Source organism: Ailuropoda melanoleuca, chromosome 12, assembly GCF_002007445.2.
Source record: "Ailuropoda melanoleuca isolate Jingjing chromosome 12, ASM200744v2, whole genome shotgun sequence".
Lineage (NCBI taxonomy): Eukaryota > Metazoa > Chordata > Mammalia > Carnivora > Ursidae > Ailuropoda > Ailuropoda melanoleuca.
Genome location: NC_048229.1, coordinates 27866686 through 27889427, shown reverse-complemented (window position 1 = coordinate 27889427; position 22742 = coordinate 27866686). Strand labels below are relative to the sequence as shown.

The 22742-nt window shown below is 44.2% G+C and overlaps 2 protein-coding genes across 2 annotated transcripts in view; one reads left to right on the top strand and one right to left on the bottom strand.

The window, feature by feature from the left end:
- The window catches only part of LOC105234925 (zinc finger protein 850), a 265552-nt gene that overhangs the window by 104645 nt on the left and 138165 nt on the right, over positions 1 to 22742 (bottom strand).
- LOC100481534 (zinc finger protein 420) overlaps positions 7491 to 22742 on the top strand; it is a 57453-nt gene continuing 42201 nt past the window's right edge. Inside the window, 4 exon segments of the mRNA XM_034639072.1 lie at positions 7491 to 7578; positions 11854 to 11912; positions 14698 to 14824; positions 15317 to 15416. Coding sequence (XP_034494963.1) covers positions 11898 to 11912; positions 14698 to 14824; positions 15317 to 15416 — 242 coding nt within the window. The 5' untranslated portion in view covers positions 7491 to 7578; positions 11854 to 11897.

Sequence of the window (22742 nt, the reverse complement as noted above, 5' to 3'; positions counted from 1 at the left end):
GCTGCAATCTTTGAGCCTCATTTTTTTCAGGTTCCCATAATGAAGAAATTGTTTTCTCTTGTGAAACTGTCTTACATCACTTTAATTATTAGACGGGCCAAGGAATTGAGAATAGAGGAAGAAAAACAAGTTTTCCTGTCCTAATATTCATTGTTGACTGACCTCCATGCTTCACACCCAGAATAGAACTAGAATGTGAAGACAGAGTTGGGGATAAAGAGGAATGCCGCGGAACGGCAGTGATTCGAAGAAGGATCCGAAGGATTGAAGGATGAGGCACAGACAGTTTAGCTGTGAAAGAAACGAGGAAGCAGGGGACGACAGCAAGGAATGCAATCTCTCCGAGCAGCTATAGCCTCGTGTATTTATTGGCGATAAACAATCAAAGACAATCAAGGGTAATCAAAGGGAGTCTTAAAGCCTATAGTACATCAAGGTCAAGTAAACAAAGCAAAGCATATTCTTATCTATGTTGTACAGACCCCGCAGGCTAGTGTCAGGAGTAATCAGGTTTCAGGGGAGGGCGACATTCTGCCCTGAGCAAGCCAGGCATTCCCAACTGCTCATGCTCTGACGTCCACACTAAAGCCGGCGGGGTCACTAACATGTTTTCCTATTATATTGTTAGCATAAGCTCTTGGCCGGGGCCGCTGCAGAGGACCAGTAGCTTTATTGCTTTGCCAGCAAAAGAGTCTGCAGCAGGTCAGGGCCTTCAAACCTGCGAGCCCACCCAGAGGCAGGGGCTGGGGTTTGTAGGGAAATGCAGGGTCTAGCCGGTTTGCACAGGAATTGTGTCTGTGTTGCCAGCCTTGTTCATCACGTTGTCAGGGTGGAACCAGGTTCCCAAAACAAAGGGCTGAGAAATCAAGAAGAGCTTGGTGGAGGAGAAGAGAAAGGTTACTTATTTTGAAATGGGGTCTTGCTGAAGCATTCATCTGGCCACTTTTTTCTTTGTTTGTTAATCTTGATGCTTTTAAGTGGTTTTCATTTCAGTCACCAGGACAACTGTTGTAAGAACACTTCATATTTGGGGCGCCTGGGTGGCTCAGTCGTTAAGCGTCTGCCTCGGCTGGGGTTGTGATCCCAGGGTCCTGAGGTGGAGCCTCACGTTGGACTCTCTGTTCAGTGGGAAGCCTGCTTCTCCCTCTCCCATTCCCCCTGCTTGTGTTCCCTCTCTCACTGTCTCTGTCAAATAAATAAAATCTTAAAAAAAAAATTTTCATATTTTACAGTGAGACACGGAAGAAGAAAATTACCCAGAGTGGGCCCAGGCTGGCAGGCCCCCGTAGATGGGAAGTTATTAACAATAAACCAGAGATAACCAGAAACCCCACTAGGAGCAAGAGATAACAGCCTTTTCTGCTTCTGTAAACAGGCTTCCTGCCTAAAGTAACCCCCCCCCCTTTAAACCCACCTACCAGCAGTCAGCACAGCCCTTGCAACAGGACTCCCTGCACTCCTGTGTAAAAGCCCTATAATCCCACTCTCCTAGGCCCAGAATTCCGAGCAGGAGCTCATCTGGTTACCCGGTCGTAAAATAAACCCAAGTTCTCCTCCTTCTCCAAGTGTCACTTGGTCTCTCACTGGTCTGATTTTTATTTTTCCACATTTCTGGAAGCCCCAGTGAGATGCCACCCATTCTGGCCCCCTGGTAGGTGGCTGGACTGCACGGAGCAGAAAGGGACTCAGGATCGAATGCAGTGGTGTGCCACCCGATGGTGTTCCGGGTCCTCCTTCACCCTGGAGTTCCAACCCTCTGCGCAGCCTTGCCCCAGGCTGACTCCAAGGAGAAGTGGACCACGTGGCCTGGCAGAGCATCATCGGGACTCGGTAGGGCTCCTGGGGAGATAATCCCTAGTCAGGTCCCGCTCCACTGAGCAGAAGGCAGTCGAGCTTGATCACCTCCCAGGAATTTCTGAAAGGAATTCCATAGGTCAGGGATGGGGTGGGGGGAGGTCCCACAGGACAAGAACCTCCATGGTCTTGAGACTGTGGAGTCTGAGTGGGCCCCATAGAGTCTTGGGCGATCCCTATGGGGCACCACTCCGGGCTTATAGGGACTCCTATGGCTAAGAGGCACCCACGTCTCCTCCAGGAGAGCAGACAGGTGGGCATCTGATTGGTCTGTCCTTGGAGGGTCACCCACCCCTGTTTGTCTTTGCACCACCGAGGCAGGGAGGGAACACATAGGGTGGGCAAGAGAGCCCCTGTTCATCATGGGAAGAATCTCTTCAAAACCTACAGTGCTAGACTGTCTGCTCCAAATTTTAAGAACGGGTTCTCAGAAGACTATGGGATCAAAATGTCTCCTGGAAAATTACGTACATTATGTGAACTGGAATGGGCCACCATTGAGGTCGACTGACCCTCCAAGGGTGCCCAAAGCCCTACCCGCTGTCCAGGTCATTTACAAAATTATGGTTGGGACTCCCAGACACCCTGACCAATTCCCATATATCGATTCTTGGCTCCAGATAGCCCAAACTCTGCTCCCTGTGGGTCGGATTCTGCTCTAATAGGAAGGGCCAGGGTAAGATATTTGTAACCCAAGTAAAGAGCCCAAAGGCTTTAAGGAAGCAAAGCCTGTTTCTCAGAGAGGCCCCGGCCGGGGGCAGCAGGGGCAGCAGTGGGGATGAGCTCTGGAGAAGGGTGAGCGGGTCAGGAAGCGTGGGGACTGCCGTCCTCCTCTGACTGGGGGCCTGAGGCTGAGCCGCACAGAAGAGGAAGTGATAAATGGGAAGAAAACTAAGACTGGAAATGTTTCTTTTAATTGGTGATAAGACTCTGCATGAAACCTTGGTTTTAGAAATCGGAATAAAATACGGCAGAATGCAGTTCTGACCGGAAGTCACATTGTGACTTAGTAGTTGTGGATGAAATTCTTTTTTTTTTTTTTTTAAAGATTTTATTTATTTATGTGACAGAGAGACAGCCAGAGAGAGAGGGAACAACAAGCAGGGGGAGTGGGAGAGGAAGAAGCAGGCTCCCAGCAGAGGAGCCCGATGTGGGACTCGATCCCGGAATGCCAGGATCATGCCCTGAGCTGCAGGCAGACGCTTTAACGACTGCGCCACCCAGGTGCCCCGTGGATGAAATTCTTATATAGCTGATGGCATTTCAAAGGAGTGGTGAAAATACTGCTAGTTTCCAAGATCTGCCTGCTCCAGTGAGAATTACAACCCAGTTTAGATGAGTCTGGTGTACTCCCTATAGAGGAAAGAATCTGATTTCAGCAAAGTGGATTCAGCCTTTGGCATGCTGTTGTGGTTTTTTTTTTTTTTTTTTTTTAAGATTTTATTTATTTATTTGACAGAGAGCCAGTGAGAGAGGGAACACAGGCAGGGGGAGTGGGAGAGGAAGAAGCAGGCTCCCAGCAGAGGAGCCTGATGTGGGGCTCGATCCCAGGACTCCAGGATCACGCCCTGAGCCGAAGGCAGACGCCCAATGACTGAGCCACCCAGGTGTCCCCTGGCATGCTGTGTTTGCATGTGGCCCAGGTCACAGCCCCCTGGGAGTGGCGGCCCCTGCCATCAGTGTCAGTCAGGTGCAGACATTTCTGTCTCTATCATCAAGAGCTCCAGGCTCTTGTGCAGGTCAGACTGCCCTAAGGTGCTGACAGGGAGCAGCTGTAGAGACAGACCGGGGAGAGGCTCTCACTCTGTATTTAAAGGGCCCAAGTGCTGCAGGAAGAGGATGTTCCTGCTTCTTCTAAGTGACATGTGTGAAGAGTGTCTGATTTAGCAGTTCTGACAGCCCACAGGAAACTTGATCCAGACAGAAACAAAATGTAAAAGAACAGGAGCTCTCCTCCTTGAGTTTAAGAAAGATGAGAGGAGAGTATGAATTCCGAGTGTCCCTGATAAACCAGGCGTTATGCTGGGCCTGTTAGACATACCCTTGCATTTCATTTCCCAAAACACCATGTATGCTTGTAGAATGTAAATAATGTAACTTTGATCACCTAGTAAATAAGTAGTTGCAGGTTAAAAAAAAAAAATCTGATAATCCGAAGCAGCGATTCAAACACAGGGAGGAAATGTATGGCTTCTGGAATTCTGCAGCCAGGTTTCAAAATTTATTTCAATCACTTCCTAGTGATGAGACTTGAACAACTGTTCTAAATTTTTTGTGCCTTGCTTCTTCATCTGCAAAATATAGGTAGTGTTTACATAACAGAGTTGTGAGATTCAAATTAGATTATCTCTATTAATTGCTTAGACAAATATCTAATGTTTAGTAACTCTCCAGAAGATGTCTGATACTATTTCCCAATGATCTTCAAAATCTATGCTATTCTAACACGTCATTCTGCTTCTGTATTTGAGGGTGACAATCATAATACCCATGGAAATGTACTTTTCATGTTTCTATTGAGATTAGCTCATCTTAATTATGGTGATAATCTTAGGCCATTTGTGTATTTGTTAAAACTCAATTTATTTTACCCATATTGTTTGAAAGTTGCTCTTTGATGAGTTATAAATAATTAATACGTTATTAAAAAACAAACAAACCTTAATTGGTACTTTGTCTTTAGGGATTGTGACTAGAGAGGCAGAGAAGGCAGCAAGACAGTCACAAAGCACAGAGCCTGCAAGGAGACCCAGCCAGAAGGAGAAGGGGACTAATGGAAACTGCCTGATCCAGAGACTCATTGTCCCCCATGCTGTAGCAAATCCCCTAATAAAACAACACCAGCACCCAAAAGGCCTCTGGCAGAGCATATTTGGCTAGTGAACTCTCTCCTGACATTGGATGATTGTTATCTAAATAGGCCTCCTCCAAAATAAATCCAGGTTGCTGGAGGAAGCAGGCCATCCCAGACAAATGGGGTTCTCTCTTCTCTCTCACTGTTCTTCCTCACAGATGTGGGGGCTTCTCCCTCACTCATTTCCCGGGTTAATGGCTATCACTGGAGCCATCATTGGTTAGTCTCCCTCGGGACCGGGACCGGGACTTAAGGAATATTCCCAAGCAGCTGCCGAAACTCACTTTGTTTTGGGGAAATTCCATCTTCTCTGGCCCGACGTGGACTGCCTATTCCTCTTTGTTGGTGGGAAGACAGGGCGTTGGAGCTGATGAGCTCTGGAACCCAGAACCCTTTCTCTGCCTTCTGGCAGCACTTGCCTCTTCAGTCTCCCTTCCCCCTTCTCCATTTTGCACCACTTTGGGTGCGGCCTGCATAACCATCTTCCAGACCATCCTCGGGGCCTCAGGCACCATGGCTCCTCCCTTCATGTCCAGGAGCGAGAAGAGCACCCCCTGGACCAAACACCACCCACTCCGATTTCCCCACCAGTGTCTCAGGTAAAAATTGACAATGGATCCAGGGGGAGGATCCAAGGGGAACATAGTTCATTATTTAAACTAAGTTAAGTTTGTTGGTTTAATTAAGATAGACATGTCTTTTAAGTTATCAGGACTGAATGTGAAACTTTTATTCCACCAAGATTTACGAAGGTCAAATAAGCTTGTGTTATCTCTGTTGCAGTTTGTCAGCAAACGATACTAAAATGAAATTCGTGAGACATCTAGGTCTTTTCCAAAATAGCATAAAGTGCTAAATCATTGATAACTAGACATAGGTTTGTGCTTTTGACTTACTTCTTATTGCAAAGAAACTAAGGATATTTAAATCTGTGGGTAAACATGTTTTGTGCTTCATTAATTCATAAATTTGCCATCTAAAGAATTCTGATGTAACAGTTCACAATTGGTTACTACTTAGGCTTCACTGGACACAGAGGTTTCTGAGTGCACAATTCTACTAAGTGTAATTAAGACTAATGGGAATAAGGAAAACAACTCTGTAGAAAAGTAGAAGATATATAAGAAAGATTTTTTAAAAATGGGAATGCATTTTTGGTAAAGGTAAAAAAGAAGGTAATTTTGTCCTAAATGAGGCTAGTCGTTTAAAAGGAATGACTTGGGACAGGGTCTAACTGCAAAGAAAAGTTGTAGAAGGCTTGTAAAGGAAAAAAACTTTAGAATGAAATTTTAGGTGTGGTCAGGATGGATTGAGATTAAAATAAATAGATTTTAAAGTATACTAGTATGATATTGAAAGACTGCTTTCTCTCTGTTCAAAAAGACAAGTTTTCTTGGATTATTCATCTACTCTGGATAAGAAAATATAAGCAAAGGTTTTTTTCTCTTGTCTGCCCAGAAAACAAAAAGTTCTATGTGTAGTTGTTATCAGGTCTTTGACTACTTAGTTAAAAGTTCTCAACATGGGGCGCCTGGGTGGCACAGCGGTTCAGCGTCTGTCTTTGGCCCAGGGCGTGATCGTGATCCCGGAGTTGTGGGATCGAGCCCCACATCAGGCTCCTCCGCTATGAGCCTGCTTCTTCCTCTCCCACTCCCCCTGCTTGTGTTCCCTCTCTCACTGGCTGTCTCTATCTCTGTCAAATAAATAAATAAAATCTTTAAAAAAAGAAAAGTTCTCAACGTTAAAGGAGCTAAATTTTACTAACAACTATAGAGCCCTACATATTTGCTTCTCAGATCTCTTATTATCACCTTGATAAAAATGAGTTTTGTGATGATCTGTAATCGTGTTCAGGCTTGTCAACACAAGCCTTTAAAGTAACTTTAAAGTTTAAAAACTAAACTTTAAAGTAACTTTAAAGTTTTAACAAACCTTCCCAGATTTAAATTGTAAATGAAGTCACTTTAACTCATTAGACCTTTTATGCTAAGGTAATCCAGAAGTACCGTTAAGCAAGTGATAAGCCTTGGGTTACATTTGGGTGGGTGCTGTAACTATTCTGGAGATAATGTGCAGTTCCTAAAGTTTTAATGTACTAAGACAAGATCATCACTCGACGTTGTGTGTCAAGAAATAACTGAGTTTCCTTGTCAATCGTATCGTGGTGAACTCTCATATGGGGTCATTGGCAGTGTCCATTTCTGAGCTTTTTTAGACATTTATAATTGTTCTTATTGTCTTGTAAAATGAGTTTCATCTTCAAGGAAATTCATATAAAGGATTTTTAGGACAAAAACAGGTATTCAGTATCTTTAAGATCAAAACTGAAATGAGTAAGAATTTCCAGAACTAACTAAAGCTGCATTCACACTAAACCAGAATTAGTAACATGGGACTAAATGAACTTAAAAAAAAAAACAATTATAGTGTTGTGACTCTTTTGTGGAACTTTATGGTTCTCTAATGTTAACTCTTCCAGATTAAGAAAACTTTCTCTTAAGATATCTATGACTTACAAAAACGTGATAAAGTACTCATTTGTGAACAAATAGAAGCATTTAACTTTTCTCTCTGCCTGAACCCTCTGAAATTCAAAACGTCTCAGTATTCTTTCTTCCAGGGGAATCATAGTTGTTTGCCTAAGTTGAATAAGAATCTGTTCTCCTTGTAACAGGACACCATTGGAAACATTAGTTATTTTACCAAGGCTTTGACTGGAACATCATATTTGAGAGAGACATGCATAGACTCAGATATGACCAAACAGCTTTAAGGAATTGAGGTTGACTTTATGAAACCTGGAGCCAAAAAGCAGCTTGGAACTGTTGGCCTGATACCTTGCTTACAGAAGTTTCCAGCAGCCTCACAAGGTGAGTCAAGAATGTCACTTCCTGGCAGGTGCAGAAACCTCAATATATATTGGGGACCTTGTGAAGAGGAAGTCACCCAAATCTACAGGTATTGCCGGCATGTCTGATGGCAAGTATTTGGCTTGGCTTCTGGCCTTGGAGAGGCTACTAAAAGTTCCACCTAGAAATTCCTTATGAAAGTTCCTCAAAGCAGATTCTAAAAGATCTGTATGATCAGTCACTATTCTTGCTGAGCTTATGTAAATAATTATGCTATTTGTTAAAACTGGATTTGTTTTTCAAACAAATTCGTCTTATTTGGCTATCTCTGGAAATGAGGGTCATTATAGAGAGATACGTGTTTCAATAATACACCTTTGTGGATGTTAAATTCTCATTATCTTGGAATGATGTTTACCTAAGCTAGACAGCTTGAGCTAAACTTCAGAGAAAATTGCACAGTAGCTCATGTATACAATCTTCATGCTTTTTATTCTTTGGGGACAATAACAGGACCCCACGAGCATACGATGATTTAAACAACTGGAAAATGGGATTGATTGCCCCATTAATTGTATAACTCAACTAGTACCTTGACCAGTTCTTTGTGGCTGGACAATGAAATCACTCCATAAAAGCCAGAGCATACCCCACTCAATAGGGTTAACTATGGGCTTGTGGAAATAATGGATGACCCCCACTTTATGATTGGATTGGATGATGCACTTGGGGATGCCCTTATCTCTTGACAAGTCTTCTCCCACTTGCCAGTGTTACCTTATAATTAGGATTTGTTAAGGCCAGACCTCAAAGGGCTTCTTGATGGATTTCATCCCTCATAGTCATATTTATCCCATTGAGGTACAGTTGTAAACAAAGGCTTTAGCCAAGCACAAAACAGCCCTCCTGGTAAAAAGAGCCTATGTGACGGTCCCTGACAGAATGACTTCACATCAGGTCCAGAGTGTCTCAGAGACCAAAGGCCCCCAGTAGATGATGGGAGGCAGACTTATTACATACCAGGCAATGCTTATAGATATGCCTAAAATAATACTGAAAACCTGTCAAGCTTTAAACCCAGCTGCCGCTGTGCCTGACCCTGACCATTGTACTTCTAAAGAGCTTAACTGTTCAGAGATTAGTGATCCTGTTTACGCTAGTCAACCAGATTTAAGAGATTCCCCTATCAAAAATACAGATCACAGTTGTTTTACTGATGACAATAGTTTTATAAAAAGGAATAAAAGCTGGGGATGCTGTAGTGTTCACTCATGCTTCGCAATGGCCAGAGCCTTAAAAATTAATATTTATACTGACTACAAATATGCTTCCCTAGTCCAACATGCTCACAGAGCAGTTTGGAAATTATTACTCTTCTTAAAGCTGTACACCTACCTAGGTATAATTCACCTCAAAGGAGCTATGGCAGCCCCCCCCCCCATTAATAAGCAGGCTTGGAGACCTCAAACAGATTGGAGACTTAGAAGTGTCCCAACACCTCCAAGCCCTGGGGAAAACTCTAAGGCACATCTCCTGAGAAGCTTTAGAAAGGACCCCTATCCCCATGGGTAACTGGGCCTGTTCCCACCAACGGGGCGCAGGGGGCATGATAATAGGTAAAAGATTGGAAGAAGAAGCTGTTCCAACCCACTTGGTTGGGCCCCCTATCTAGTAATAGTGGCAACTCCCACTGCTGTTAAAAGCTGCAGGTATCACTCCCTGGATCCATTGTTCCCAAGTAAAGAACACAACGCCACCCCCGCCCCCAGACACTAGAGATTGGCAGACAGCCTGGGACCTGACTGACCCCCTCAAGTTAAAGATCCAGAGGATGACCCAGCAACCCACAGCTGCCAAGAGGGCCCCTGGCCTAACTTGACACCCTGAGGAAACTCACAGATCCCCCGGGGGAGCTGAGTCTACAACCTTGCTCCAGTCGCAAACCTGGGGGCCAACACACTGTGGAAGCTTGAGGAACTCAATGGGGAACATTTGGACACTAAAGTCTCCATGCCACCCTATACCAGTAATAATAGTGGTACTTGTGACCCAATGTCTCTGTAGGTTTAGCTGAGTCAGCCCCAGGTGACTGGAACTGGACACAGAAAATCGCTCTAGCCATAGTCTACATAGGTATAGTGAGTCTGGTTGGTAAAATCTGCTGGTAACTCAATGCAGACCTCTAGACCAGCAAGAAATCTAAGAGTAATGATCGATGCCCATTCTAAGTTAGAAAAGACATTGAAAGGGGGGAATGAAGAGGAAAATTACCCAGAACAGGCCCAGGCCAGGAGGCCCCAGAAGATGGAAAGTTCCTAATGATAAGCTAGAGATAACCAGAACCCCTACCGGGAGCAAGAGATAACCAGCCATTTCTGCTTGCGTAAACAGGCTTCCCACCACAGGCTCCCTCACTACTGTTCCCACCTAAAGCAGCCCCAGGTCCCCCAGTTCAAACCCACCTACCAGCAGCAAGCATAGCCTTGGAGCCTGACTCCCTGCAATCCCTTATAAAAGCCCTATAACCCAGGGCACCTGGGTGGCTCAGTCATTAAGTGTCTGCCTTCGGCTCAGGGCGTGATCCCAGCGTTCTGGGATCGAGCCCCACATCAGGCTCCTCCGCTATGAGCCTGCTTCTTCCTCTCCCACTCCCCCTGCTTGTGTTCCCTCTCTCGCTGGCTGTCTCTCTCTCTGTCAAATAAATAAATAAAATCTTTAAAAAAAGAAAAAAAAAGCCCTATAACCCCGTTGCCTTAGGTCCAGAATTTCAAGCAGAAGCTCTTCTGGGTCCGCGGCATAAAATAAAACCCGAGTGTCCCTTGGTCTCGCACCAGTCTGATTTTTACTTTTCTGCGACAAAACCACTCAATGTTTTCTAGAATGGGTAAAATGAAGAAAAAGAATAACATCAAATTTTCCTGAGAGTGTTGAAAATTAGAATTCTCATATATCGCTGATGAGGGGGGGAACAGTACATTTGAAGAGGAAAATTACCCACAGCAGGCCTAGGCCTGCAGGGCCCCAGTAGATGAAGTTACTAACAAAAGCTACATAACCAGAAGCGCTGCTGGGAGCAAATGATAACCAGCCTTTCCTACTTCTGTAAGCAGACTTCCCACCACAAGCTACTGGTCCATCCTAACTGCTGTTCCCGCCTAAAGCAGCCCCCCCCCCCCCCCGCCCCGCCAGTTTAAACCCACCTACCAGCAGTCAGCAAGGCCCTTCGAACCTGACCTCCGGCACTCTGCTATAAAAAGCTCTATAACCCTGCTGCCCCGGGGCCCAGAATATTTGAGCAGTAGCTCCTCTGGGTCCGCCAGGGTGAAATAAATCTGAGCTCTCCTACTTCTCCAAGGCTCACTTGGTTACTAACTGGTCTGATTATTTTCTGCACACATCACTATCGAAAACTGTGCAGCAGTTACTTACAAAAATAAACATTTACCTACCAAAGGGGAGGATTTTGTCAGCCTAAAATGTCTCTTTGGCCTAAGCATTATTTTAGGCTGTTTGTTTTAAAGAAACGGTTAAAGGCAAAACTGTGAAATCCTGTGTTTACTTTTGAAAGAGACATTTGCATTTACAAGAGGAAACTCCCTTTGTAAGGTGTCTCCCTTTCTCTAGCAGAAACACAGAGAATGTGTCAATCTCCGAAACTGATCAGTGGAGAAGTCGTGGATCTACACCTGTCACCACCACAGCCTTGGTTCCCGTGCTCTGCCCGGTCAGCTCCCCAAATGCAGCAAGTGAAACCTATTTTTTTTTAAAAGATTTTATTTATTTATTTAACAGAGATAGAGACAACCAGCGAGAGACGGAACACAAGCAGGGGGAGTGGGAGAGGAAGAAGCAGGCTCATAGCGGAGGAGCCTGATGTGGGGCTCGATCCCATAACGCCGAGATCACGCCCTGAGCTGAAGGCAGACGCTGAACCGCTGTGCCACCCAGGCGCCCCTAGTGAAGCCTATTCTTAAACTTGTTTCTACGGACCCACCAGCTCGTAGAAGCAATCAGGTTTCGGTTGGGGCACGTTCTGCCCTGGGCCGACCAGAAGTTCCTGGTCGCTCCTTATCTGAGGGGGTTTCTGGAAGGGCAGCGTTCCACCCTGAGCAGTCCGGGCGGGCGTTCCCAACTGCTCGTGCCCTGACGTCAGCGCTAAAGCCGGCCGGGTCACGAACCTGTTTTCCTATTATATCCTTAGCATAAGAGCTCAGCGGGGGGCCGCCGCAGTTTGAGAGGCTCTGTTGGGGGCTTCAAGGGGATCTTTCCCCTGATCCTGCTGTGATTTCTCCACAGAGATCTGGTGAGAGAGAAATCGAGAGGTCTCAGTGAAAGAAGAAATGGCCAGTTCTCAGGTAAGCCTGGTGTCCCAGGAGAGGCTGTGTCATCTTTTTCTCCTTAGATTCCTGCCTTTAGAAATTGAAAATGTTGATTCCTCTAGTTCTGATGTTTCTCCCTTATGTTTTCACCTATTTTTAAGATCATTTCAGAAATGATACTCAAGGTCAAGTCTTTAGAACACTTCTCTGTATCCCAGAGCCTTCTCTCCTGTGTCTCCAACATGCCTCCCAATAGGGCATCAACAGTTGTCACTTTGAATGAAAGTCCTGCAAGTATGGAAAATATTCCCTTGGTGGCAGATCCAGAGGGGAAGGTGTTGAGTCCAAGATTCCTATTGCTGATGAGGTCTGGTCCTGGGATATCCGGGAGGGAAAACATTTCTCATTTAGGTCCCCTCTGAATGCTTGATCAGCTCTGTGTAGCCCGGGAGTGAGAAAATGCAGAAGTAAACACGATGGCTATAAGGTCCGGAATAACTTGGAATGTTTGAAATCTAAAAAAAGGGGGTGGGTGAGTCTTGGTGTTTAGAATGTGAAAAAGATATTCTATGTAAAATACACTTAAAGGGCATCTGGGTGTCTCAGTCGGCTAAGCTTGGACTGTTGATTTCAGCTCAGGTTGTGGGATCCAGCCCCACATCAGACTCCCCGTTGGGCGGGAAGCCTGCTTCTCCCTCTCCCTCTGCCGCTCTGCCTCCTTGTGCTCTCTCGCTCTTTCAAATAAATACAGTCTTATTTTAAAATTTTATTCATTTGTCAGAAAAAGAGTGAGAGAGCATACAAGCAGGGTGAGAAGCAGGCAGAGGGAGAAGCAGGCTCCCCACTGAGCAAGGAACCCAATCCTGGAGGCAATTCCAGGACCTCAGGATCATGGCCTGAACTGAAGGCAGATGCCCAATTGACTGAGCCACCCAGGCATCCCAATAAAAAAATGATTAAAAGAATCAAATATAAATAAATCTTTAAAAATTAAAAAATGAAATATACTAGCTATTACAGCACATGGAAACTGTGATGTCTCCGTCAGTCAGATGGGGCCCCAAATATGGGTTGAAGGTTGGGTAGAAGCCAGTCAAGTGGGCACTGAAAGGAAGTCACCTGAGGCCAAAGGCTATAGAAGTTGACTGAATCCACTGTGAGAGCAGCAGGCAGGACGGCAGAGGACAGGCTGTCTGCAAGGAGCAGTGGGTGGGGGGTTTTCTTAAAAGGGGGAAGGTGAGGGGTTATGGGGACTTTGGGAATTTTCCCGTTTCTGGTCTCTGTTCCTGGTTGTCGGTAGCCCATTGGTTGGTTAGGGCCTATGGCCATGTTGAGGTGGGTCCCCTGTTGGGCCTGTCTGGACTCAGCCAAGGGGTTGCTGGGGGACCTTTCTCCATTCCTTTGCTCAGGCCTGCTTACCTAAAGCAGCCTCTGCAGAAACTGTAGGTGTTTGAACTGTGTATATACCCACTGTGTTTTCATAATTAAATTTGTATTCTGAATTCCTGTTTTCAGACCACAAGAAAACACCAGTGATGCTATGTCCTTTGGTGTGCCTTAGGCACTAATGCCAATTTGTTTCCATTCAGCTGATGATAACTTCTTTCATTGGCTTGCTGCTCACTGCCAGGTTCCTCCCCTGTAGCATTCATATTGTCCCTCTTATCCCTTGTAAGGAACATAATATACTGAGCAATATGCAAAAACTATCACATTTCAGATGTAAACTTCTATCTTCTGAGTTTCTCTTGCTAGTAGTTTTTTTCTCTTTTTTTACCATTTTGATATTTGAGACAGAATGGAGCACATGCATGAGGAAAGAGGGAAGAGGGAGAAGCAGATTCTTCAGTGAGTGGGGAGCCCAACTCGCGGCTCAATCCTAGGAGACTGAGATCCTGACCTGAGCTGAAGGCAAACCTTTAGCCAACCGAGCCATCCAGGTGCCCCTTGGTTGTAGTTTCTGAGGAGGAGAACAAAGTCAAAAGAAGTGTGGATAAAATTAGATTTCCCTTCAGCTTGGGATCCCTTGATAAATGCCTGAGATAAACAGAGTATGACATTCCTCAGGGAATTCACAACCCCCTCAATGTTAATGTTTTTTGGAAGCAAAAAGCAGCCTTAGCTTGACAATAGCCAGACCTTCAGGATCCTGAAAATCCTCTTTAACCTATGAAAATCCCTTTGGAAACTTCCTCTCTCTAACACCCAAATGTATGTTTGCCATCATCCTTCAAGCATATGGCTCACTGATAAATATCTGAAGGGTCTCATGACAAAGGTATTACCAGACAGTAAGTGACCTCATGATCACACCAGCTAGGCCCTCAGGGTCCTGGAAACACGCTTCCAAATTCCTTAGAGACTTCTGTTATCCCTCACCCCCTCCCCACTTGAAAGCCTATAATCCGTCACTGCTCACAACTTCAGTGTAGCTCTTTGCACCCTCCGGTCCCCTCCCCAGGCTTTAAGTCCACATTTTTTGCACCACAGATACCTCAGCAATTCATTCCTCATCATTCAATCCAGAACCCCAACATTTCACATCAAAAACATTTCAAGAATTCTTTCTTGACCAGTGGCTCTTCTCCCACATCCCAACAAGGAGGGCTCTCCGCTCTGTGTAGTTCATATAGTTGACTTCTGGGAGTGAAAGTTCTCAGTCAGCCAGCCCTCTGTCCCATCGGTTTTTCTTCTACTCCACACTCATGTCACGGAGAAGGAAAGGTCAGGTTTGGTTCCAGTAATGACACTCCCTCTTTCATCTTAGGAACTGTTGTGAACTCTGTCAATGGCCACTTGGTGACGGTGGTATGTCTTGCAGGGAGTGCTGACATTCGGGGACGTGGCCATAGAATTCTCCCAGGAGGAGTGGGGATGCCTGAGCCACACGCAGCGGGAACTGTACAGGGACGTGATGCTGGAGAACTACGGACACCTCCTGTTCTTGGGTGAGGTTGACTCCTTCCAGACTTCCCAAGCCACACTTGGGGTTTTCTTCCTTTCTGTGAAGGCTGTCTCTTGGAAGTTTCCTCCATGAATGCCTGGAATTCAGATCCAGACAGAAAGGGAAATAAGTAGGCATTTGTAGATGTAGAGAAAAATCTTCATGATGTGTTCTTTTCAGCCTTAGCTTCCCCTTCCTGAAGGGAACATCATCACTTCTGTAGATGAGTGGCAGTTCTAAACATCGAGTGCCGTAGCATGGGACTGCTCACAACTTAAACTGAGATTTCCACTTCTTATTACGTCTGCTACTTTGAAGTGGAGGTCAGGATGTGAGCATCAGAAATGCCTCCTGTGTTCTAACGGGACTGTTGGGCAATAGCCTTTGAGAAACCATTTTCTAGATTCTGCAGTGTCCTCTCTTCTCTACTGAACACAATCCTGATGGAACGTTAGAATCTGCAGCAACACTTGTTTTCCTTTTTCCTCATAAACAGGCTTCATTCTCTCAAAGCCAGACCTGATCACGTTTTTGGAGCAAGAGAAGCAGCTCTGGGATGTGAAGAGAAAGGAGACAGTAGCCTTCCATCCAGGTAGGTGGGACTGAATGAGGCAGGTGATGGAGGGGAGGTCCAAGTCTGAAGGAGGAAGATAGACCTTAAGCAGTGGTTCGAGTAGCTCTCCTTGAATGAAAATCAGTTGGAGATGCCCAGTTTTATCTCTCTCTCACAGAGAAACATCTGCTATCCAACATTATCAAGCTCGTAATTCTCTAGGGATTGTCCTTCAGCTCCAGTGATGGTCCATCACAGGCACAGGGAGGCCAGGAGACGCTCCTTGGTGTGGGAGGGCCTCCGTAATCTGATTGCTTCTCCATTGCTGTGAGGGCCCTGGGGAAATCTCCCTATTTCTGTGGAACTCTACGCTAAGCCCTGTGTAAATTCTGTTTTTCATCATGCCAGAAGTAGGTCAGGGTAACTGTATGCACGTTGGGGTTTGGTGCAGAAATTCCCGGAACACTGGAGACAGATTTCTAGTGTTTTCAGTGTGTGCTTTCCCATGTTACGGAGGCTTTAATCTTAACCTTATAAAATGGAGACTCAGTAACTTCATCAGATAACAAAGCACTTCCCTAAAATGAGAAACTGTACAATTGTATTTCTCTTCAAATTTTCATTTTTTTTTCCGGATGAACTAATACAGAAGTTTCCACTCTTTGAGCTCCATTTCTCAATGGTGAAATAATGTAATGTCTATTTGTTTCCTAGAGTTCCTACATAAATAATGCTATTGGGGAACTAGCACATTTAGAGACTCAGAACTTGTAGCCTTTAATAAAGTCTCAGTTATTACCTTATTTTTTAGTAATTGCATCATTTTATAATTCTGTCTTCTAGGAAGTTCTTGTGACTTTGTCATGTGTGTTTTCACTTTCTAATTAGTTATATATGAGATTTAGCTCTGCATTTTTTAGATCAAAAGTTCTGATATGACCTGGGCATGTGCTTTCTAAGAAGTGAGTTTAGATAATTAGTAAATTTCCCATATATATTTTTTAATGATTTTTTTTTATTTGAGCGAGACAGAGAGAGAATGAGCAGGGGAAGGGCAGAAGGAGAGGGAGAAGCAGACACCCTGCTGAGCAGGGATCCCAATATGGGGCTGGATCCCAGCACCCTGAGATCATGACCTGAGCCGAAGGCAGACACTTAGGTGATTAAGCCACCTAGGACCCCACACCCCTGTATTTGAAAAGTCCTTTTGTTCAGTAATGTAATTTTTCTTCTTGGGAAATTCATCATTAGGTTTTTCTTCTACTTTCCTCAGAATGTATCAGAATTTAATCCCAAATGTTAATTTCCTGTACAGTGTCTGTCAGCATATTTTACAGTTTTCATGGTGTTTGTTTATTTAGAAATGAAGATGTTTCCTCTGCTTTAAAGAATGGATTATAGCTTTAGATTCTGTGTAGGAGGAGGAATATATTAATAATGTAATACGTTTCTTTCAAGCTTTTTAAGTGCTCATAAAATTTTCATGTACAGCTTTTTATGATCAATTTTAATGACTATTCTTTTAAATTTTATGGTCAATGAAGACATGCCAATCAAATGCTTGTTTTTCATGGGTACATGGACACAGTTTAAAATTATAGTTATATAGAAGTTTTTCTTTTATGTAATACATCAGTCTTTTTCTTGGGTTAAATTTTGTCTTTCTCTGGTTTGGTAATTCCATGATAATGTGCTTCTTTCTTTGGGACTTTGCACAACATTAGTTAGTTGTGGATTCGGTTTTACCTGTGTATTTTGTTACGGGACGAGAATTTTTAACTCAGTACATTTCAAGACCATGTGAGTATAACTCAAGAAAGTATGAACTTTATGCTTTTTGTCAATAAAATTATGTGTGTGTTTGTCTTGTATTTGTATTATCACACATACGTACTCTGGGTCCGGCTGTTTATTTTTCTCCTTGGTTAGTGGTTAGTGACTGTTGTACTATACCTAGGTGAGTTGTCATAAACATAGCATTAATTTCATCATGTATTTGTTGGTGAGTTTTTATTCTCTTTGCATGAGAGAAAGACTTTCTTGAATTCAAAATAATTTTGAAACATTTTATACCTCTGTATCATGTTTTCATATTACATTTTATCTTCAATTGTGGTGTTATACCCATGATATGCCTTGGTACCTTTCTCATTAACTTTTGTGTCTTCTGTATTTTCACTGTGGTTACCTTACAGATTCCTCAGAACAACTTAGAGGTAAAACACAACAGTTAAAATTCATATTGTCCATCACATACAAAACTCTCTTTCCTATCTCCACCCCTGCACCCACTTTGTTTCCGAGATCACAAATTCTGTCTTTTATGTTGTGTACCTTATTACCTACATTGATGATTTTTATACTTTCTGTAAAACACAATTCTGTAGCAGAAGTAAACGAGACTGGTATCTAATCCCAACACTACAGCTTTGTATAATTGTCTAAATCTTTATGTTTAGCAGAGAGCTTTATGCTCTCGTGTGGTTTCAGTTACTGTTTAGACTCCTTTTATTTCATCTAGAGAGTGTTCCTTTAATGTGTCGTCTTCATTTGTACTCGCCTGGGGGTGCTATGTTCTCCTAACTGGCTTCTGGTTCCATCTAAAAGGTAATTTGGTCCATTTTTTGTCTGCATGGGGGTGCAGTGTCCTAGTGGTTCTTATTTCTCCATTCGGTTGCTGTCCTAGGATGGGTATTAATTTGGTATGTGTGTGAGTATAGTAAGTGGGATGTCTTATTTTACATCTTTTAGTTGTGTCTTTCGATTACACCCTACGCATGTTGGCAAAGAAGATTCTTTGCATAGGGGCGCCTGGGTGGCTCAGTCGTTAAGCATCTGCCTTCGGCTCGGGCATGATCCCGGCATTCTGGGATCGAGCCCCACATCAGGCTCCTCCACTGGGAGCCTGCTTCTTCCTCTCCCACTCCCCCTGCTTGTGTTCCCTCTCTCGCTGGCTGTCTCTGTCAAATGAATAAATAAAATCTTAAAAAAAAAAAAAAAGAAGAAGATTCTTTGCATAGAGTGATCTGGGAAGATGTGGAAGGAGTGGCCCTGAGTATTTATACTTATGACCGGGAAGGTGTAGGGGGCTAGTGAGGGGCAGGAAGGATGTTATGATGGATACTGGGACAGTTACAATGAAATCCTACTGGCAGAAGAGATGAAGGATATAAATCATTTGGGGGAAAACCCCATCTAAGTCATTTATATTTGCAGAATGCTGTCTTTGAATGCAAGGACCCAAATCCACTTTTTTTTTTTAATTTTTATTTATTCGACAGAGACAGAGACAGCCAGCGAGAGAGGGAACACAAGCAGGGGGAGTGGGAGAGGAAGAAGCAGGCTCACAGCAGAGGAGCCCGATGTGGGGATCACGCCCCGAGCCGAAGGCAGATGCCCAACCGCTGTGCCACCCAGGTGCCCCCCAAATCCACTTTTTGAAACATAAATCTTGGGGTGCTTGGATTGCTCAGTCATTAAGCGTCTGCCTTAAGCTCAGGTCATGATCCCAGGGTCCTATCGAGCCCCGCTTCAGGCTTCCTGCTCCCTAAGCCTGCTTCTCCCTCTGTCTCCCATTCCCCCTGCTTCTGCTCTCTCTTTCTCTCTGTGTCAAATTAATAAATAAAAATAAATAAAATCTTTAAAAAACCCATAAATTTTTCTGAAAGGACATCTAGAAATCTCGGGGAGTCACCTATTCTGTACTGAAAGTAATCCTTCAAAGCATTTCAAATCTATGATTGGATTAATTATTCACAGAAATATTTCTGGAAGTTTGATATTTGAAAATGAAGATAAAAATTCTAAATGTGAAAGATTTGGGAAGTTCTGTTCAGAAGGTTCATTATTTTCCTTGGGGCGCCTGGGTAGTGCAGTCGTTAGGCATCTGCCTTCGGCTCAGGGTGTGATCCCAGCATTCTGGGATCGATTCCCACATTGGGCTCCTCCGCTGGAAGCCTGCTGCTTCCTCTCCCACTCCCCTGCTGTGTTCCCTCTCTTGCTGGCTGTCTCTCTGTCACATAAATAAATAAAATCTTTTAAAAAAAAAAGGTTCATTATTTTCTCACCAACATATAATCATCATCCTTCTTGTTCTAAAGCATCTAATTCTGATACACACAGGAGGGTCTTTATCGAAACGTCACTATTCAGTAGTTATCACATAATACTTCCTCTGGAGCAAAGTTTTACGTGTTCTGTACTCTAGTGAGGACACTGTCTTCCTTAATTGCAGAGGTCTCTCTAATGGAGAGAAAACTACCAATGCAATCAATCTGTGAAAAATGTTAACCAAGGGTAAAATTCCAGTAGACATCAGAGAACTGTATCCGGAGAACCAGGGTAAAGGTAGTCAGTGTGGGAGTCTTGGGAAGCTCAGATCTCATTGATCATCATTGTGTCCTCCCTGGAGAGAAGACTAGAAACTGTGTGAGTAACTGTGGCAAAGCTTTTAAATTGTGTTCAAAACGCAATCACGAGGAGAGATTTTATAATAGGAAGAAATGTATAAACTGTGGCCAAGCCCTTAAGTACCACTCAGAACTTAGCAAGCTATGGTAAGACCTATTGGGAGAAGTCTGGCAGATGTAACATAAAATGAGACCAAGCCTTTAAGCAGAACGGTCCACTTTGTGAACGACAGAGGGTGCGTAGTGGAGAGAAGCCCTTAACTGTAAAGAGCGAGGCAAGGCATTTAATTCCTAATCAAAACTAGTCCACATGAGATAATACATCCAGTTGAGATGCCTTGCAATTGTCAAGAATGTTGGCACAGTCTTTTCCTGGAACTGTACCCTTACTGAACCTCAGAGACAGCATACTGGGTAGAAACCCTAGAAATGGAAAATGGATGCAAGACCTTTGTTTTTAATATGCACTTCAGAAAAAAAGTCTTTATAAAAGGCTGAAACACAGGATGTAAGTAATTGGTAAACTGTGTAATGGAAAGCAAATCTAACATCAGAGAATTCACAACAGAAAATAAAACTACTTTTCGGATATGATTTTTTTTTAAAGATTTTATTTATTTGAGGGACATCTGAGTGGCTCAGTCTGTTAAGCAGCTGCCTTTGGCTCAGGTCATGATCCCCAGGCTCTTGGGATCGAGACCCACATCGAGCTCCTTGCTGGCATGGTTCCTGCTTCTCCCTTTGCCTGCTTCTCCTCCTGCTTATGCTCTCTCTCTGCCTGGCAAATAAGTAAAAATAATCTTTAAAATTTATTTATTTTTTTTAAAAGATTTTTTATTTATTTGAAAGAGACAGCCAGCTAGAGAGGGAACACAAGCAGGGGGAGTGGGAGAGGAAGAAGCAGGCTCACAGCAGAAGAGCCTGATGTGGGGCTCGATCCCAGAACACCGGGATCACGCCCTGAGCTGAAGGCAGACGCTCAACCGCTGTGCCACCCAGGCGCCCCTAAAATTTTTTTATTTTTTTTGAAAGAGACAGAGCTTGAGCAGGGGGAGGGACACAGAGGGACAAGCTGAACCCCCTCCCCCCATCAGGGAGCCTGATGTGTTGCTGGGCTGGATCCCAGGACCCTAAGATCATGACCTGAGCCGGCATTTAACCGACTGAGCCACCCAGGCACCCCTCAGACATGATTCTTCCTCAGAGTATTTCTTTTTTTTTTTTTTTTTTTAAGATTTTATTTATTTGACAGAGATAGAGACAGCCAGCGAGAGAGGGAACACAAGCAGGGGGAGTGGGAGAGGAAGAAGCAGGCTCATAGCGGAGGAGCCTGATGTGGGGCTCGATCCCATAACGCCGGGATCACGCCTTGAGCCGAAGGCAGACGCTCAACCGCTGTGCCACCCAGGCGCCCCACTCAGAGTATTTCTTATAGAGAGAAAACAACTAGATCCATTTACATTTTAGCTGTGGATAATGTAGGCATGAGAGTTGCCAACCCCTCCACAATTGAAAATCTCTGCGTATCTTTGGAGTCCCCAAAACTGAAAGTCATACCTACATTAGCATGGAAGTAGCCTGTTGCTGACCACAAGCCTTACCTAGAACATTAACAGTCAGTCAGCCCATTCTTCGTGTGTGGTCTGCAGTATATACCATATCTTTATAATGAAGTAATTTGAGGAAATAAAATATTAAGGCATCATAATGGAGAGAAAACACGTTTGCAGTAATGCGCTGTATTCATGAAAACAAACCCAGCTGTGTATGAGTGGACCCTGACTGATCAAAAGCGTGTTATTCCATGCTTAACTGTCTTTATTAATATACCTGAAAGGATCCAGGGGGAGATGGGTATCTAGAGAGGGAGAATTCTTTTCGGTGTGTTTCTTTTTTTCTTTTGACTGTATTTGGGATTTTGTACATGCAAATGGATGTCAAAAGTAAAGCCAGAGTAGCAAAACTTGTATCAGACAAACTAGCCCCTTTTCTTTTGGTGTTGTGTTTATCCTGTGTTGGTATCAGGGTAACGCTGACCTCCTAGAATGGTTTTGAGTGTATTCCTTCCTCTCTTTCAGTATTTGTAAGATTTTTTTTTATTGCTGGGATTTTGATAAAGATTGTCATGAATGATTTTTTTAAATGTTAGTTTCTTTTTCTTATATTGAACCATGGCTCACCATCTAATGCCCAGAGGTTCTAGTAAGCAACTAATTAAACAAAGTCACTAGTTTGGAGACATGGTTTAGGGAGAAAGGGAGCATAAGGAGTATAGGGAGTACAGTGCTCTGGAGGGCAGGAGCCCTGGTTGCGGAGTAGGTGGCATGACAGAGGAGCACTCAGGGGAACGCATAAGGAGAAGTTTTCCCCAAAGCCTTTGGCTTGGAAAAGGAGAGGGGCTGAATTTCTTGAGTTCTTGTAACTAGCATGTCTTAAAGCCTGGAGTTGTAATGGTCAGCTGATTTGGATGAGCTAGAGCCAAGAGGGCAGTGTGTGCTCCTGGAGAGAAGACAGCCAAACAGCCTGGGGGCAGACACCATGGAAACAGCCATTTGAAGAACACCTGGGCCACACAGTGGGGTTTCACTAGTCTAGGAGCACTTTTCTGAGAGGAGACATTCAGTGACATGTGTCTCCAAGAACACAGGAGTTGGTACCATTTCTCTCTCCTCCTTGGCATAAACACAGAGCCCCACTCAGTGAGGACTTTCTTACACCAAGCCCCACCCCCCACCATGATCTGATAGGACTGCCCTTCTCAGTGAGTTTTGCCTCATACTCAGCAAGTTGGGCCCCTGCTCACACCACATCTGCAGAGAGTTCTGCAGGGTCTCAGTTCTGGTGGAGTTGATGTCAGGTCTCCTTTCACAAGCAGTCCAGAGCTCACCTAGTTAGAACTGGCCACATTCAGACCAGGCACCAAACACTGCCCACAGCAGGCAAGGAGAGTCTCTGCAGAC